This window comes from Pogoniulus pusillus, chromosome 4 (genome assembly GCF_015220805.1).
Source record: "Pogoniulus pusillus isolate bPogPus1 chromosome 4, bPogPus1.pri, whole genome shotgun sequence".
Classification (NCBI taxonomy): Eukaryota; Metazoa; Chordata; class Aves; order Piciformes; family Lybiidae; genus Pogoniulus; species Pogoniulus pusillus.
The window spans coordinates 45,788,631-45,807,783 of NC_087267.1; the positions used below are offsets into that span (position 1 = coordinate 45,788,631).

A 19,153-nucleotide genomic window follows, 5' to 3' on the forward strand; every position below is an offset into this window, starting at 1 on the left:
ACAGCTACGCAAGAAGATGCTGTCCCTAACGACAAGGAGAGGGAGCTGTAATGTTCTCATCTGTGCTGGTGGGAATGGGCATTTCTGTACACAGAACAGAATCCTTCCTGCTTGTGCTGTAGATGCAGTGGTGAGATGTTCTTTAAGGCAGTTAATTGCTCCTGTCGTTTAAGGGTGCATCTTTTCTTGGCAGTGCTCTTTCAGCACCTGTAAGTTTGGTGTCTTAGTCTCTCTTTGTGTTCTTTTTTAGGTCATTGCCAAGAGTTAGGCCTGGGCTGGCCACTAAAGGAGTGACTGAGGCTATGAACTCTTCTTGTTTTCCAAAGGGGGAGAGAAAGGGAAATTACAGAATGAGACTAATGGGTTGGGAAGGAAACAAATTCTTGAATGAAAATAATCAAATAAATTATAAAATGAAATAGATACAAACCTGTATCAATCCCAACCTCTGATGGCAGTGATCACAGAATTGTGGAATTCCAGGTTGGAAGCAACTCCCAGGGGCCATCTGGCCCAACTTTTCTAGGTGATAGTGTAATCTAAACGAGATAGCCCAGCACCCTGTGAAACTGATCCTTAAAACTGACCAGTGCAGGGGAGTCCATTACTAATCTAAACAAGATAGCCCAGCACCCTGTGAAACTGATCCTTAAAACTGACCAGTGCAGGGGAGTCCACTGCTAATCTAAATGAGATAGCCCAGCACCCTGTGAAACTGATCCTTAAAACTGACCAGTGCAGGGGAGTCCACTGCTAATCTAAACAAGATAGCCCAGCACCCTGTGAAACTGATCCTTAAAACTGACCAGTGCAGGGGAGTCCATTACTAATCTAAACAAGATAGCCCAGCACCCTGTGAAACTGATCCTTAAAACTAACCAATGCAGGGGAGTCCACTACTAATCTAAACAAGATAGCCCAGCACCCTGTGAAACTGATCCTTAAAACTAACCAATGCAGGGGAGTCCACTACTAATCTAAACGAGATAGCCCAGCACCCTGTGAAACTGATCCTCAAGGCTGACCAATGCAGGGGAGTCCACTGCTAATCTAAACGAGATAGCCCAGCACCCTGTGAAACTGATCCTTAAGGCTGACCAATGCAGGGGAGTCCACTACTAATCTAAACAAGATAGCCCAGCACCCTGTGAAACTGATCCTTAAGGCTGTGAAACTGATCCTTAACTACTTCCCTTGGAAAGTTATTGCAATGTCTAACTGTTCTCATGGTGAAAAATTTTCTTCTGGAATCTCCCCAGGAGTGAATTGTACCCATCACCCTTTGTCTCTTCCAGGTGACTCTGTGTAAAAAGGGAGTCTCCATCTTCCCAGTAGCCACTCTTTGTGTACTGGTAGATGGTAATAAGATTGCTCCTAAGCTGCCTTCTCTCAAAGTCGGACAAATGCAGTTCTTTCAGCCTTTCTTCACATGGCAGGTCTTCCAGTCCTTGGATAAGTCTGTCACTGCTGATGCTGGTGCTGGAGGAGTCCCAGACTGGACTTAGCATCAAATGAGAACTAGATGTAGGATCTGTGTTTGGGACCGAAGACAGAACAAAGCTCGCTGCATACAGCAGCCATTGTAGGAGAGGCTTAACTCCCTTGGCTTTATTCTGTATCCATGGAATGGGATGTCCTGATGTTCAGCTTGGAGTCACCTGTCCTGTCCACTTCTCCCCCTCTCTTATTTACTGCACCCTTGCGTGGGGCACAAGATATAGCAGTGCCCTTGGTCTGTACAGGAGCAAGCCTAAGCAAGAGCCTTTCTGCAGCCCAGCCCTTGGCAGCGACTCTCCCACTCACCACTGTCACTGCTAGAAGCAGCCACTGTGTGCAGACCTGACCTGATCTTCAGCAAGAGTAGCTCTGGAGAAGAGCCCAAGCTGAGAAGGCAGATCACTGACCAGAGTTAGTTCTGCTCTAGCTCAAACCAGGACACTCATGAACCTAGAGGTATTACCCACCTTCAGGCTACTATTTTGTTTGTTATGTATCCCTTTGCTAATTATTATGGCTAAGGTATATTATGGACTGTGTTCTGCTGGACTTGATCATTTTTCATGCTGTCTGCAACTAACTGAAGGGAGGTTGTAGCCAGATACAGGTTGGTCTCTTCTCCCATATAACCAGCAATAGAACAAGGGGACACAGTCTCAAGTTGTGCCAGAGGACATCTAGGCTAGATGTTAGGAGGAAGTTGTTGTCAGAGAGAGTGATTGGCATTGGAATGGGCTGCCCAGGGAGGTGGTGGAGTCACCATCCCTGGCAGTGTTCATGCAAAGCCTGGATGAGGCACTTAGTGTCATGATCTGGTTGACTGGATAGAGCTGGGTCATAGGTTGGACTGGCTGATCTTGGAGGTCTCTTCCAACCTGATTGATTCTCTGATTTTAATCACTTGATCTTTGAAGGCAGGAAACTTTTTTTTCTTGTAATCACTGTGGGTTTTTTTTTCCCCATGCATTCTTTTTCTGCACAAGGCTGTGTGTTGTGCAGATATAATTCTGTCCATAGTGAAATACTGGAGCAAACACCAAGAGAGAATGTTGAAGATGGATTGGGTTATAAGATGGCATAAAATAATAGAGATAAATCTCAGTCTGTTTTTAAAGGCAGTGAATGGTGGGTGAGGAGATAAAATAAATTTAGTTTTTAGTAAAGCATTTGAATCATTCAGGGTGAATTTAACACAGTTGTTTTCTACTGAAGTAAACTGATTTATGGCTGGTGAAGTTGGTATAGTGCTACCAAGTAACTTTCCATAGAAGAAACGTGGCCATGTAGAGCTATGAACAGCTCATAAATGAAGATGCATGGATGGAGCCTGTTTGAGGAGGCAGTGATTGGCTTACACAGTTTAATATTATAAATTTAGGAGTTCTGTAGTAGAAAGAAGTTAATAAATAGGTGAGGAGCTAGATGTGAGGAATAAAAGGTTCTTTTAACAGAGGTATGGCACTCAAAATAGGAAATAATTGAAATGTCTTCTTGAAGATAGCAAAAGGATTGATTTGGGAAACTAGGTTTTCTTGAGAAGGAAATCCTCTTTGGGTTCTTGTTTGTTTATTATTATTATTTCAGTTCAGTAGGACCTCATCATGAGCGATAGAGCAGTGGAATAGGCTGCCCAGGAAAGCTGACAGGTCTCCTTCTTTGGACACTTTCTGTGCTGGTTTGAAGCTAGCTAGAATGTTTTGGTGAGGAGAACTAGATTACAGGCTATGAAAGGAAAAGAAGGCTGATGTCTACTTCACTCATAGGCTTGCTGAGATGTCTACTTCCCTCGTAGGCTGGCTGCAACACAAGGCCAAATACGGTGTCTGTGATAGACCGAGAGGCACCAAGGCTTTTGTCTGCTTTCCGTGCTGTGATGGTTTGGGTGTTCCCCACTCCCCACACCCCACTTTGGAAATCATCCAGACTGGACTCAGCCAGCTCTGGAAATTGAATGAAGCTTATTATTTACAGCTTAGCAGAATACACAAGCAGATAGTTATAGTATATATAGCCATAGACAGAAACAGACAAGGTAAAAGGTAATACAGAGACACAGCAGCCCTCACAGAAACCTGAGTCCCCAGGAGGGGCTCCCAACTGCCCCTTCACCTTCTCCCACCCCCTCTCAACCTTACCCCAGTCCCAAGGAAGAATGGAGGTTTGGCCAGGAGGTTAGGAAGCAAAGTGGCTTAATCAGAGAGACAGCAGAGAGGCTAGAGAGAGAAAAACAATGCAGCTCCTAGCTCCCCAGCAGAAGTGAGTTATCTATGTTTGGATTCTTGTTCTTGTATCTCTCAGCAAGCCTTTGAGTGAAGCAGACATCATTCTGTTTTCCTTTTCACAGCCTGTAACCTACTTCTTCTCACCAAAACATCCTAGCTAGCTTCAAACTAGCAGATGTGCTTCTTCCATGCAGGAAGGAGGAGGCAGGGAGGCAAGGTGGGTATTCAGGCAGGTGTTTAGGGCATGTGGTGGATATGTATTCAGGGTATAATTTGGACCTTCCACCACCGTGTCAAAGTCCAGGTGAGCAGCTAAATAATCTTTTCTCTTGGTGATTTTTATCCACCATGTTCCTTGAGCACTGCTTTTGGTTTCAGCACTTCATTACTAGAAAGACATGGATGAATTGCGATGAGTGCAGGAAGAAGGAGGATGATTGATGTGTGACAGGATTAAAGCAAATTCCAAAGAACTAAATTTATGTGTCTGGAGTAAAGGACAGCAAGTGAGGAACATAATCTAATAAATATGCTACAGTTTGTAGAGGAAAAGAGTAATGTTTGGTCACTGCCATTTAAAACCTAAGGAGATTAAAAGATGTTTCACTTTGGAGTGAATATGGTGTTCCCCAGGGGTCAGTGTTGGGCCCAGTCCTGTTCAATGTCTTTGTTGATGATCTGGACGAGGGAATTGAGTCCTGCATCAGTAAGTTTGCAGGTGACACCAAGCTAGGAGCAGCTGTGGAGCTGTTGGAGGGTAGGAGAGCCCTGCAGAGGGTCCTGGACAGGCTGCATGGGTGGGCAGAGGCCAAGGGGATGAGATTGAACAAGGCCAAGTGCAGGGTTCTGCACTTTGGCCACAACAACTCCAAGCAGCACTACAGGCTGGGGACAGAGTGGCTGAGAGCAGCCAGGCAGAGAGGGAGCTGGGGGTGCTGGTGGATAGTAGGCTGAAAATGAGGCAGCAGTGTGCTCAGGTGGCCAAGAGAGCCAATGACATCCTGGGCTGGCTCAGGAGCAGTGTGGCCAGTAGGACAAGGGAGATTATTCTTCCCCTGTACTCAGCACTGCTCAGAACACACCTTGAGTGCTGTGTTCAGTTCTGGGCTCCTCCATTGCAGAGAGATGTTGAGGTGCTGGAAGGTGTCCAGAGAAGGGCAGCAAGGCTGGGGAGGGGCCTGGAGCAGAGCCCTGTGAGGAGAGGCTGAGGGAGCTGGGGGTGTGCAGCCTGCAGAAGAGGAGGCACAGAGCAGAGCTCATTGCTATCTACAACTCCCTGAAGGGAGGCTGTGTTCAGGTGGGGTTGGGCTCTGCTGCCAGGCAAGCAGCAACAGAAGAAGGGGACACAGTCTCAAGCTGTGCCAGGGGAGGTCTAGGCTGGGTGTTAGGAGGAAGTTGCTGGCAGAGAGAGTGATTGGCGTTGGAATGGGCTGCCCAGGGAGGTGGTGGAGTCGTTGTCCCTGGAGGTGTTCAGAAAAAGCCTGGCTGAGGCACTTAGTGCCATGGTCTAGATGAGTGGCCAGGGCTGGGTGCTAGGTTGGACTGGCTGAGCTTGGAGGTCTCATCCAACCTGGTTGATTCTATGATTCTAAGTCTGTAACGTGTTTGCTTTGAGTGTTTTCAGAAAGCAGAAGCAGTAGTTTTGTCAGCAAGAGATATAAAATTAACTTTAGTAAAATCTAATTAAAGCAGCACTGTAGTGGTAGCAGCTTCTGTCACTGGCCTCCTCCATACTTGGATTTAATAACAGCAGATTTCTTTGCAGGAAAGAAAAAAGAAAGGTGAGACTAGATGAGATGTGGTCTCAGGAGTGCTGAGTGCTGGAGGATGATCCCTGCTCTCACTCTGCTGGCCAAATAAGATGTGGTCTCAGCACTACTGAGTACAGGAGGACAATTCCTGCCCTAGTTCTGCTGGCCACATTATTTCTATTCATCATTTGTTGTTCAGTTTATGGTGTGGAGGGCTTTGAACAGAAACCATCACCAGGAAGCTTTCTGCCTTTTTGCCTGGTGCAAAGTACCAGCAGCTGTGGTTTGAGTACCTTCCCATTTCTTCAGCAAACCTTTCAGCTTAGTCTCTCCTTTTACACAAGTCAGGTGCAAATTGAATTCAGGAACTGCTTGTTTAGGTCTGACTACACACACTGCAGCCACTTCTTTGAGTCATTTTCCTTTCTTGTACCTTTTGAAAGCAAGTTTCTTGTAAAAGCAGTGGATCAATTCTCCTCCTTTTAAATGTCAGCATTGTCTTTATTCATCTAGCAAGGCAGCTGAAACCTTCTAGGCTGCTGCTATTTGTTTGTTCTTTATTCAGAAGGTTCAGCTGTTTCCCTTTTGTTTGTGTATGATTTGACTTCTTTTTTTCCCCCTTCAAATTTGTGACCTACCATATTGTTTTCTTTTAACCTTTCTCAGTTGTTTGTTCATGTTTTCATATCTGCTGTCTGAACTCAGAATAGGCTGCTATCCCAGCCACAAAGCATTTAGGTTTCTGGTTTCAACAACTATTATTCTTTGGGTTTGCCCTGGAAAAAAAAAAGCACCTAGTTGAGGGCTTTCATTTTATCTCTGCTCATAGACTTCCACAAGTGTAGAGGTCTAGGATTAAAACCATAATTCCACATATAGTTTTTTCCCTTCCCACTCTTACTTTACAATGCTTGTTGGGGAACTAAAAGACTATTGAAAAACCTTTTAAGGCACTGTGTGCATTTAACTGCAAGCAGGCTGGAAAAGCTTGGACAAAGCCAGGAAACAAAGAAGAGTTTTTAACAAGTGTCTCACTAATGCTTAGGTTCTAGTTGTAAAATGCTGAATTAAAACCTTCCAAATTGGGTGCTTTGATAGGCAAATGTTTAGCTACATTTTCTCTTTAAGGCAATTAAGCCCTGCTATAAACTGCCTCTGCCCTTTAAACAAGCTGCATAATGGCTCTGGTGCCACAGTTGTTTTGTGTAAACTTGCAGTTTTTAGCTCACATGAAGCAGAATTTGCTTTTCAGGCTTATTTAGTTGGTCCTTACCAACCTGAAGGGTCACTACTTATTACTGTAGGGTAAGTACAATAATGAGATACAGATAAGTAGATTTTAACAGCAGAAATAACTATGAGATTTAGTCACATTCTGTGGAAATCCAGGCCAACATTTTAACTGTTTCACTAAATACATTTATTTTGTGTTTAGGTCTGGCTTTCAGTGGGAGAGACAAACTTCTAAGTGGTGATGGGGATTACCTGCTGTAGTGGTTTGGGTGTTCCCTGCTCCCCCACACTTTGGAAATCACCCAGACTAGACTCAGCAGCTCTGGGAACTGAATGAAGTTTATATTTACAGCTAGCACAATATACAAGCAGATATTTACAGTCTATATACAGTTATAGACAGAAATAGACAAGGGAAAAGGTAATACAGAAACATAACAGCCCTCCCAGAAACCTGAGTCCCCAGGAGGGGCTCCCAACTGCCCTTCCACCTTCTCTGACCCCTCAACCTTACCCCAGATGTTGCCTTGTGCCTCAAGGAAGAATGAAGGGTCAGCCATGGGGTTAGGAAGCAGGTGGATTAATGAGAGAGACAGAGGGTGAGGTTAGAGAGAAATGCAGCTCAAAGCCCAGGCAGTGCCCAAAGTGCTGAATGCCTTATCTATGTTTATACTCTTGTTCTTACATATCTCAGCAAGCCTATGAGTGAAGTAAGCATCACCATTGTTTCTCTTTCACAGGCTGTGATCTAGCTCTTCTTACCAAAACATTCTAGCTAGCTGCAAACTAGCACACCTGCTGTTTCTTTTGGTACTGCTCATGGTAAATCTGCTCTTTAAGGAGGAACAGAATCATAGAGTCAGTCAGGACTGGAAGGGACCAATTTCTTTCAGGAAAGACATTTTTCCTCGTGTTCAACCTAAACCTTCCATGGCACAATTTTAGACCATACCAGACAGGCCATCAAAAAAACACCAAAGCCCAAATAACCCCTCCTGAAAAGCCCCACCTAAAAAATCCTCCCAGCTTTCTGCAGAGGAGGAAAGTTCAGTGGATAACAGTGTGAAATGCTGGGGGGGGGGGGAGTGAGGTAGGGGATGTTAAGTGCAATAAATGAGTGTTCCATTTTTTTCTCCAAAGATATTTGACAGCTCTCTGTTGCTCATGATTTAATTTAGGGAAGAACTAACTCTTTAGGAACTGGGAGCAAATGATGCATGTGGAAAGCTTTAGTTTTTCATTGCTTGTTTCTTTTAGTTAATGCTTTTCCTGGATGCCTTAGAACCTTTTTAATGTCATTTTCCTGCTTGCTTTTCAGTTCTTCCCCTAGTTGCGTTTTCGTCTCTCAGCTTCTCGGTTTGACAAATGTTGTTCCTGATCTTGTTCTTGCTTTGGTGAAATTGCTGACAGCTCTCAGGGCAGTGATGAATGTCTGCAAATCATCTGAAGTGACTGGGAGGGGTTCGAGTGCCTTTGGAACTGGGAAATGTGGGGTACATCTCTACCTGCCAAGGGAGAAGATAAAAATTAACACTTAATGCTTCTGCCAAGGGTTTCTAAACGCTCTGCATGCCTGCTGAGCCCTCTCTATTTGCATGCACTTTGGCATACCAGCTTTTGGAGGGGTCTGCTTCACCTGTGTTGTAGTTTTATGATGTTATGGCCAAACACCTTGTAATGTGCCCTGCATGAGCTAGCCATGTGCCACTGTAACCAAGAAGGCCAGTGGTCTCCTTGGGTGCATTAAGAGTGCAACCAAGAGCTTGAGGGAGGTTCTTCTGCCCATCTACTCTGACCTAGCGAGGACACATTTGGGCTAATCTGTCTGCTGCTGGGCTACTCAGTTCAAGAGAAACAGAGGACTCCTGGAAGGAGTCCAGCAGAAGCTCCAAAGTTCCTTAGAGGCCTGGGGCATCTCTGTGAGGAGGAAAGGCTGAGAGCCCTGGGTCTGTTGAGCCTGCGGAAGAGCAGCCTGAGAAGGGATCTTCTGAACGCTAAGCTAAAGGATAGGGAACAAGAGGATGGTGACAGACTCTTTTCAGTGGTGCCCAGTCACAGGACAAAGGGGCAATGAGTATGAACTGGAACACAGGAAGTTACACCTAGTTGTAAGCAAAACTTTTCCTCCAGTAAGGGTGCTGGAGCAAGCTCCCTAGAGAGGTTGTGAAGTCTCTTTCTTTGGTGAGATTCCAAACCCACCTGCATATGGTCCTGGGCAACCTGCTGTGTGTGATCCTGCTTTAGCAGGGAAACTCCATTACATGATCTCCAGAGGTCCCTTCCATCCCACTTTATGGTGAGGTTCTGTGACTTCTGTAGCTGTCCACAATAAATGCTGGGAAGAAAAAGGATGGATCAGGTGATAGCAACCCCATGAGAGGTGTTGAATTTACAGCATTGGTGAGCTTAGGAGCCTGTTGAGTCCTCTGTGATTAATACTGTGACAGAAAACCTTTCTTAGGACTGAGCTGTGATCTGAAGACTGGGAGCAAGTGCACACTCATCATCCATGCAGAGATGAGAATTTCATAGAGATTTCTGGGCAACATTTTTCAGGAGGAAGGAAACAAATTTGGCTTCCTCTTAGAGACTGCTCTTAATATAAAAAGCTTGACTGCCCTAAAGCTGCTGCAGGGTCACTCTTGACTTAGAAGCAAGCAAACCTTCCTATGAGGACAGACTGAAAAAGTTGGAGGTGTTCAGTCTAGAGAAGAGGAGGCTCCCAGGTGACCTTCTTGTGGCCTTCCAGTATCTGAAAGCTGGGGAAGAACTTTTCAGGATATCAGGGAGTGACAGGACTGGGGGGAATGGAGTGAAGCTGGAGATGGGTAGGTTCAGGCTGGGCATGAGGAGGAAGTTGTTGAGCATGAGAGTGGTGACAGCCTGAAATGGGTTGCCCATTTCAAGTAAAGCCTGGCTGAGGCACTTAGTGCCATGGTCTGGTTGACTGGATAGGGCTGGGTGCTAGGTTGGACTGGCTGAGGTTGGAGGTCTCTTCCAACCTGCTTCATTCTATGATTCCATGACGTAGCTGAACAAGCTTAGGAGGCCTCTAGCCTACAGAGTGATGTCATGACATCACTTTAGGCAACAAAGCTTAAGCCATTTCCTCCCCATTTACAGAACTGGGAATAATGTTTTGTTGATTCTGTTATGAGAAGAACAAAGACAATCAGACATCATTGTTGGTGTCTTTTCCTATCACTTCTCTACTTGATAATCCTCTTATTTTGTGATAAACTCTGCTTTGGTTCTTATTGAATGAGCTGTGTTTTAACAAGCTTATTTTATGCATAGGCTCAAAATATTGGAAGACTGCTCATTAAATTGGAGTTGTTCAGATTTTGGACCCTTTTTATCTATAGAATATTCTTTTAGGAATAGAAATAAATGCTGCTTGAATATTTCCTGCTTTAAAAACCTGGATACATGGGATACTCATGGTGTTTCCAGAATTCCAGCATGGTGGAGGTGGGAGAGGAACTTTGGAGACCATTTAGTCCAACCTCCCTTGCTAAATTAAGGTCACCCAGAGCAGGTTGCCAAGGAGTATAATGTTCAGGTCAGTTAGGAATATCTCTGAAGGAAGAGTCTACACAACCTTTCTGGACAGCCTAGTCCAGTGGTCCAGCTCTTTCCTGAGAGATGAATGAATTGACCAGTAGAAGTTGTCAGGGTTCTGCACTTCGGCCACGACAACCCCAAGCAGTGCTACAGGCTGGGGACTGAGTGGCTGGAAAGCAGCCAGGAGGAAAGAGACCTGGGGGTACTGATAGATAGTAAGCTGAAGATGAGGCAGCAGTGGCCCAGGTGGCCAAGAGAGCCAATGGCATCCTGGCCTGCATCAGGAACAATGTGGCCAGCAGGACAAGGGAGGTTATTCTGCCCCTGTACTCAGCAGTGGTCAGGCCACCCCTTGAGTGCTGTGTCCAGTTCTGGGCTCCTCCATTGCAGAGAGATGTTGAGGTGCTGGAAGGTGTCCAGAGAAGGGCAACAAAACTGGTGAGGGGCCTGGAACACAAAGCCTATGAGGAGAGGCTGAGGGAGATGGGGATGTGCAGCCTGGAGAAGAGGAGGCTCAGGGGTGACCTCCTTGCTGTCTACAACTACCTGAAGGGACATTGTAGCCAGGTGAGGGTTGGTCTCTCCTCCCAGACAACCAGCAATAGAACAAGGGGACACAGTCTGAAGTTGTGTTAGGGGAGGTCTAGGCTGGATGTTAGGATGAAGTTGTTCTCAGAGAGAGTGATTGGCATTGGAATGGGCTGCCCAGGGAGGTGGTGGAGTCACCATCCTTGGAGGTCTTCAAGAGAAGACTGGCTGAGGCACTTAGTGCTGTGGTCTAGTAGACTGGCTAGGGCTGGGTGCTAGGTTGGACTGGATGATCTTGGAGGTGTCTTCCAACCGCGTTGATTCTATGATTCTACGTGCTCTCTTTTCAGGTGTCAGCAGTGGACTCCTTGGAGGGTCCCCTTCTTCAGGTGGAGGGACTGAGTGATCTGCGCCTGGAGCTGCACAGTAAGAAGATGAACATGCACCTGGTGCTGATAGATGAGCTGCACCGGCACCTTTACATCAAGTCAACAAACAGAGTGGGACAGCGCAACAAGGAGAAAGGGAGAATGAGGTGGGTTTGCTGCAATACTGAGGGTAGCAGCTCTGGAAGAGCAGAGCACAACATTCTCCCTTTTGACTTGCTTTTCACTTGCATTCTCTTGCTTGTGAGTTACACTTCAGCCTTTCATTTTTGGGAAGCAAATTTCTTGTGCTTCTGGCCGTGGGAAGCAAAATCCTACTGAAGGTGTTGATGCATCATAGAATCAGTCAGGGTTGGAAGGGAGCACAAGGAGCAGCCAGCTCAAATCCCCCTGCCATGGGTAGGGACACTCTGTCCTAGATCAGGCTGCACACAGCCTCAGCCAGCCTGGCCTCAAACACCTCCAGCCATGGGGCCTCAACCACCTCCCTGGGCAACCCATTCCAGCCTCTCACCACTCTCCTGCTCAACAACTTCCTCCTCACCTCCACTCTCACTCTCCCCACCTCCACCTTTGCTCCATTCCTCCCAGTCCTGGCACTCCCTGACAGCCTCAAAAGTCCCTCCCCAGATTTTTTGTGGCCCCCTTCAGATCCTGGAAGGCCGCAAGAAGGTCACCTGGGAGCCTCCACTTCTGCAGCCTGCACAGCCCCAACTCTTTCAGTCTGTGCTCACAGCAGAGCTGCTGCAGCCCTCTGAGCATCCTCCTGGCCCTGCTCTGGACATGCTCCAGCATCTCCACATCCTTCTTTTAATGGGGGCTCCAGAACTGGATGCAATCCTCCAGGTGGGGTCTCAGCAGAATAGAGGGGGAGAATCATCTCCCATGCCCTGCTGGCCACACTTCTGCTGCTGCAGCCCAGGCTCTGCTTGGCTTTCTGGGCTACAAGTGCACACTGCTGGCTCCTGTTGAGCTTCGCACCCAGCAGCACCCCCAAGTCCCTTTCCTCAGGGCTGCTCTTCAGCCACTCACTGCCCAGCCTGGAGTTGTGCTTGGCATTGCCTCGACCCCGCTGCAGGACCTTGCACTTGCTCTTGTTGAATCTCCTGAGGTTGGCTTGTGCCCACCTCTGCAGCCCATTGGGGTCCCTCTGGCTGTCATCCCTGCCCTCCAGCCTGTCTGCTGCACCACACAGCTTGGTGTTGTCATCAAACTTGCTTGGAGCCTGTGAACAGACTGTTCTTGGTCTTTCACTATTGCTTAGTGATTCTGTTGGGTTTTTGCTGCTTCCCACAGAATTCTGATGAGGTCAGTTCCTTTTAGCATTCTTTTCCTTCTCTGCATATACCTTTCCTACAAATGTCAGGATCATGAGGCTCAGGTCAGGCAAAAAGAAGAACACAGGAAGAATTGCTCATTTTTTTCTTGTGAGTATGCAAGATTTAAAAGGCTTCCAGCTAACCCAAAGGTTACTAGCCAGAGGCTGCAATGTTGAAGTGCCTGAGCAGTGTCTTGGCTGTATTCTGTTTCGAAGGTATTTGAAGTACTCAAAACTTCTTACTTTGTGCCTCTGATCAGGGGAAATTCAGCTGCAGTAGAGGTGCCTAATTTTATGAATTCTAAAATTTGAGGGCAGCTCTGTTGACTTACTGAGAAGGAAGGGAAAAAGATAGTGGCTAGAAAAGACAGAGACAGTATTGGAAGATAACTTGAGTAGGAGAGCTAATAAATGGGTGGGGGGGAAAAGGGGGCTGTGATAAAGATGCAGAGAAAAGATAAACTGGCATTTTATTATGAGACAAATAAAAACTGTTTACCAGAAGTAAGAGGAGAGATAGTAAGTTGCATTAAATGAATTCATGAAATAGAGTTGATTGGAATTTAAAGTCCTAGGAAGGAGGGTTGCTAGCAAGCCCTCAGTCCATTCCTTACTCCTTAATAAGAAGCAGACTCAAAGCTTTGGGGTACCCAAACTCTGCAGGAGCTCACTAACTCCTCTTATGTGTGGCTGCTACAGGCTCCCTTTGTATTCTTGATTTCTGTCTTGTTCCATAGTCCCTGTTCAGCACTATTGGCATGTGATGATGTGACTTGGGGGACAAACTCAAATGCAGGACATGAGCCAGCAACGGGCACTTGCAGCCCAGAAAGCAAATTGCATCCTGGGCTGCACCAAAAGAATCTTGGCCAGCAGATGGATAGAGGTGATTCTGCCACTCTGCTCTGGTGAGACCTCACCTGGAGTACTGTGTCCAGCTCTGGGACACCCAATACCAGGGAGACAGGGACCTGCTGGAAGGGGTACAGAGGAGGGCCACAAAGGTGATCAGAGGGCTGGAGCACAGGGACAGGCTGAAAGAATTGGGACTGTTCAGCCTAGATAAGAGAAGACTCAAGTGAGACCTTACAGTGACATTTTGTGATGGTTTGGGTATTGCCTGCTCCCCTGCTGTTAGGAAGTCATCCAGCCTAGACTCAGCCCAACTGGAAATTAAGGCATGAAGCTCTATTTACAGCTGAGCACAACATACAGGCAGATGCACACAAATATGTACAAAAATATGCAAGTTAAAAAGTAATGCAGAAACACAACAGCCCTCCCAGAAACCAGAGTCCCCAGGAGGGGCTCCCAACCACTCTTCCACCTCCTTTCCACCCCTCTACCTTATGCCAGATTTTGCCTTACATTCAAGGTGAGTTTGGAAGATTGGCCAGGGGTAAAATTAGCCAGGAACCCTGCCCACAACTATATACAAATTAGTTAAATTTGGGTTCTAATTTGGTTGGGCAAATCTTCCCAAGGATGCTTAGGGACAATTTGTTCATTTAGGAGAATCAGAAAATTGGCAGTGTTTAGCCACAAAATGGCTTTGCCTCACTTACAAACAGGTAGTCTGGAGCCCTAGGGAAAGGCTCTGCTACTCACTGCAGTGGAGTAGGAATTTCAAGATAGTCCCGGGCTCCTTTGTGGCAGTGTTGGAACTTCTACATCTCCCCAGGGTGCTGGGAAAGAGGCAGAGGATCTCTGACCTGATCCTGATTCCTCTTGGCATAGAGGTTTGCAGAGGTGCAGGCAGCATCTCTTGCAGATTTGCAGAGAGCACCCTGTCAGTGGCACTTCTTTTGCCACATCATGAAGCACTTAATGCCTTCTCCTGGGCAACTTGAGGCACTTAAGTTCCCAGGCAGTTCAAGCACAAAACATCAGGGCTAAGCTGGTCTGAAGCATGAGGTAGAGCAGAACACATTGTCCAAAAGCAGTGAGGCACAGGCATCCAGGCAGAAGCAGTTCAACTGCTTGCAACTTTTAGCTCCATTTATATTATTTGCCCAAGTGCAGAGGCTCCTTTGGCCACAGAGACTCACCAGTCAGAGTGGCATTTGCAAACTGACCATAAGAGGTGACCCCAGTGCTTGCTCACCCTTATTTGGGCAAGGCACCAACAAGTACCTAAACACCTGTGGGTAGCTGTTTAGCACTTTGGGAGAGGACATAATAGCCCAAGCCTTTGTTTTCCTCCTGCCCTTGCTTCCCTCATCAGTAGAAGAGTGGGGCAAGCCAGGTCTTCTGTTAGCCTTACAGGACACCAACTTGTATTTGTCCTTGGGTTTATGCTTCAAGTTTCGAAAACCTCTTGTAACAAAACTGTTTTGTACATCTGTCTTGGACCTAAGAATATAAGAAATAAATGGATTGTTGTGAATGCTGAGTGTAAATTACAAACTGACTTCATTCTTTCCCCTCACACAGTTCACTTGTGAAGGATGCCTCTCCTGTACCTCTTATGGATGTTACTAACTTGTCCACACCTCGGAAGTTCCTTGAGACTTCTCAGTTCAGTACTCCTGGAAGCTCCAGCAGTGAGTATTTGAGTCACATGCATTCCTCATGGAATTTGTTTGTACATCTTCTTCAGCTTTTGCAGGAATAGCAGGGGGTGTATCATCTCCTCTTCAGAGATGGCTGCTGCTGGGAGGTCTTGAAACCAAGACTGGAAGTGATTTGTACGATGCCATGCAATGAATCATGTGTCCAAAGGCAGAACTTGGCCATATATGAAGGTTTTTTTTGGCAAATGATTTCTCCTCTCTCCTTCCTCTTTTTCTATGGGGAGAAAAACTTAGTTTTCTCTGCCTGTTTGGATCTTGATCATGTTTTTGATGTCTTGGGTAGCTGTAGTCAGTTGAGTTTGCATGGAGGTCTCCACTATGTTGTTTAGTGTAGGCAGACAAGTATGTGTAGATGTTGCAGAAGGGTTTTTTGTTGTGCTGGAACCAAAAGATGACAGATTTTTATGGTGAGAATTCTGTGACTTGGACTGAAGGTCTAAGGACAGGAGTATCCTGATGGTGGTCTTTGTATACTTCTCACTACAACAAAGACTGCTTAAAAGATGCTGTTCCGTAGGTGTGGGAGGCTTTGAGAGTGCTGCACAGATGGGGAGTTAATCCTTGTATTGTTTCAGTAGATTAATAAGTGGAATTGTCCTTGTTTAACAAAGGAATAAAATGAATAATGCACAAGTGACCTACATGGAGGACAGGGAGGTGATTTGAGACAGCCAGCCTGGCTTGATCAAGGACAAGTTCTGCCTGACCAGCTTCCTGGCCTTCCAATATCTTAAGGGGGCCTACAAAAAGGCTGGGGAGGGACCTTCTAGGCTATCAGGGAGTGCCAGGACTAGGGGGAATGGAGCAAAGCTGGAGATGGGTAGGTTGAGGCTGGAGGTGAGGAGGAAGTTGTTGAGCAGGAGAGTGGTGAGAGGCTGGAATGGGTTGCCCAGGGAGGTGGTTGAGGCTCCATCCCTGGAGGTGTTCAAGGCCAGGCTGGCTGAGGCTGTGTGCAGCCTGCTCTAGGGTAGGGTGTCCCTGTCCATGGCAGGGAGTTTCGACCTAGATGATCCTCATGGTCTTTTCCAACCCTGCCTGATTCTATGATTCTGTAGCAAAGTGAATACATCAGTGGGCAAGGGAATCACAGAATATATCTGATTGGAAGAGGCCTCGAAGATTATCAGTCCAACTTTCGACCAAGTGCTGATAAGTCAACACTAATCCATGTCCCTAACCACCAGGTGACAGTTATGGATCTTGTCCACCTGGACTTCTCTAAGGCCTTTGACATGGTCTCCTGCACCATCCTTCTCACTAAATAGGAGAGAGGGATTTGATGGGTGGATAACAAATTGGTTGGGTAGTGGTGTCCAGAGGTTGATGTTCAACCCCTTGATTTCTAGATGGAGATGGGTGACAGTTGGTGTCCCCAGGGGTCACTGTGTCCAGCTGATTCTTAAAAGTCTTGAAAATGTTGGAGACTCCACTGCTTTCCTGAGGAGATTATTCCAATGGCTGATTGTTCTTGTGAGCAGTTTTTTCTCTTGTCTGCATTTGAGTTCTCTCCAGGAGTAACTTGAACTCATCACCTCTTGCCTCTTCCATAGGTCTCCTTGGAAAAAAGTTAGCTCAGCTCCAGAAACTCAGTGTAGGTCTGTTGAGAACCTGTCTTAAATCTGTCTTTTCTACAGATTCATTTTCACTCTCCATGCCCAAGGCAGCAGAAAATCTTCTCCCTGGCTCTTTGTTCTGCTCTGTATCATTCAGCAGAGTGCTTGGACAAGTGTTCCTCAGACTGGGAAAGGTGCAGATTAGAACATAAAACATTTGATCAGCCCAAAGCGTGCATATGGTTTTGCTTCAAGTGCACAATGTACCTAGCTGTATTTTACCCACCTGGTTTTGTTTATAAGTGGCCTTTTCCAGGACTGCAGAGCTACCAGAGACTCTAAAACTTATGTGTGTGCATCACAAAAGCTGTTTCTGCCTTTAGTCATTTAAGTTCTTCAGCTTCTCATTGATGAACAAGTGGCTGTGCATATTAATGCCTGTCATTATAAACCACTGACTCATTCCATCCATCTCAGCGGAGATGCCAACATTGGAAGTCCTTTCTGCTTTCACTTCCCAAAGGAGATGTTACCTTGTCCTGTAGAATCTTTATAAGGAAATTAAAGCTGTTCCTGCTCCACATAAAATAAACAAAACCTTTGCTAACGTTCACCTGAGGATTGGAGATGCAGAGATTCACCACTAACATTTCCCCTTCATGCCAGTTCAGAGAAACAAATTAACTTGTAAATCATATTTCTCTGCTTGAACCTTCTGTACTCTGAAGAGTGTTTATGAAGGTTTCTGCATTGCCAGGCTCTTCCTGGAACTATAAAATGTGCTCGCCCAGTAGATGACAAACCCAAGAGTGCACTTCCCTGAAACATTCCCGACAATGCTGTGTAGAAATCTGACAGAGATGAGCTGAGGTGGTGACAATTGGTGGTGTTGTTGATAGCATCTGTGAATTTTATGCTGAACAGAGCATACACTTCTCAGCTCCAAGAGAAATATGTACCTCCTAGATCCGAGCAGGGTGGTGGCTTCTCAGGTCAACTCCAGTTTCTGCTCCTGGCTTTATTTCCCCCCCCCCCCCCCAACAATACAAGAGAAGGGGAAACAAAGCTGGTGAGAGGCCTGGAGCACAAACCCTATGAGGAGAGGCTGAGGGAGCTGGGGATGTGCAGTCTGGAGAAGAGGAGGCTCAGGGCAGAGCTCATTGCTGTCTACAACTACCTGATGGGAGGCTGTATCTGGATGGGGTTGGGCTCTTCTCCCAGGCAAGCAGCAACAGAACAAGGGGACACAGTCTGGAGTTGTGGCAGGGGAGGTCTAGGCTGGATGTCAGGAGGAAGTTGTTGGCAGAGAGAGTGATTGGCATTGGAATGGGCTGCCCAGGGAGGTGGTGGAGTCGCTGTGGCTAGAGGTGTTGAAGCAAAGCCTGGCTGAGGCTCTTAGTGCCATAGTTTAGTTGATTGTTTAGGGCTGGGTGCTAGGTTGGTCTGGATGATCCTGGAGATCTCTTCCAATCTGGTTGGTTCTATGATTCTGTGATTCCAAGTACTTGTGTGTAGGTGAAAACATTTTGAGAACGTCGAGCTTGGCTCTGCAAAATACCTGCAAGAACCAGAACTTGAGGATTTATGTTTTGAAGTGGTTCTTAAAAATGCCCTTGTGACATGATTTTTGTCACAGAATCAAAGAGTGACAGGGATTGAAAGCAACTTTTGGAGGTCATCAAGTCCACCCCCTCTACTAAAGCAGGGACAGCCTCAGCAGTTGCCCAGGATTACAATGGCCAGGTGAGTTTGAAAGGTCTTCAGAGAGGGAGGCTCCACAACTGTTCTGAGGCTCTGGCACCCTCACAGGAAAGAGCTGCTTTCTCAAGTTGAAGTGAAACTCCTTGTGTTGCAGTTTGTGCCCATTGTCCCTTGTCCTGTCACTGGGCACCATTCAGGAGAGTCTAGCCCCATCTTTCCCCCCCCTTGCCCTTTAGTTATTGCTGAGCATTGAGATTATTCCTTGTCTGCTCTCCTCCAGGCGAAGCAGCCCCAGGTCTGAGCCTTCCATTGTGAGAGAGATGATCCAGTCCCTTCACCATCTTTGTAGCTGTGGTGGTTTGGGTGTTACCCACCCTGCCACACTTTGGAAATCACCCAGACTAGACTCAGCCAGCTCTGGGAATTGAATGAAGCTTATATTTACAGCTAGCACAACACACAAGCAGAGATTTACAGTCTATATACAGCTATAGACAGAAATAGACAAGAGAAAAGGTAATCCAGAAACACAACAGCCCTCCCAGAAACCTGAGTCCCCAGGAAGGGCTCCCAACTGCCCTTCCACCTTCTCCCACCCCTCTCAACCTTACCCCAGACATTGCCTTGTGCCCCAAGGAAGGATGGAGGCTTGACCAGGGGGGTTAGGAAGCAGGTGGATTAATGAGAGAGACAGAGGGTGAGGTTAGAGAGAAATGCAGCTCAAAGCCCAGGCAGTGCCCAAAGTGCTGAATGCCTTATCCATGTTTATACTCTTGTTTTTATATATCTCAGCAAGCCTATGAGTGAAGTAAACATCACTGTTGTTA

At 46.5% G+C, this 19,153-nt stretch overlaps 1 protein-coding gene across 7 annotated transcripts in view; it reads left to right on the top strand.

Annotated features, from left to right (window-relative positions):
- Window positions 1–19,153, top strand: part of EXOC4 (exocyst complex component 4) — a 500,658-nt gene that overhangs the window by 50,749 nt on the left and 430,756 nt on the right. For all 7 annotated transcript variants that reach the window (XM_064142739.1, XM_064142740.1, XM_064142743.1 and 4 more), the window contains exons 4-5: window positions 11,146–11,330; window positions 14,933–15,042. In XM_064142739.1, the coding sequence (XP_063998809.1) occupies window positions 11,146–11,330; window positions 14,933–15,042 (295 nt within the window). The remainder of the gene's footprint in view (window positions 1–11,145; window positions 11,331–14,932; window positions 15,043–19,153) is intronic.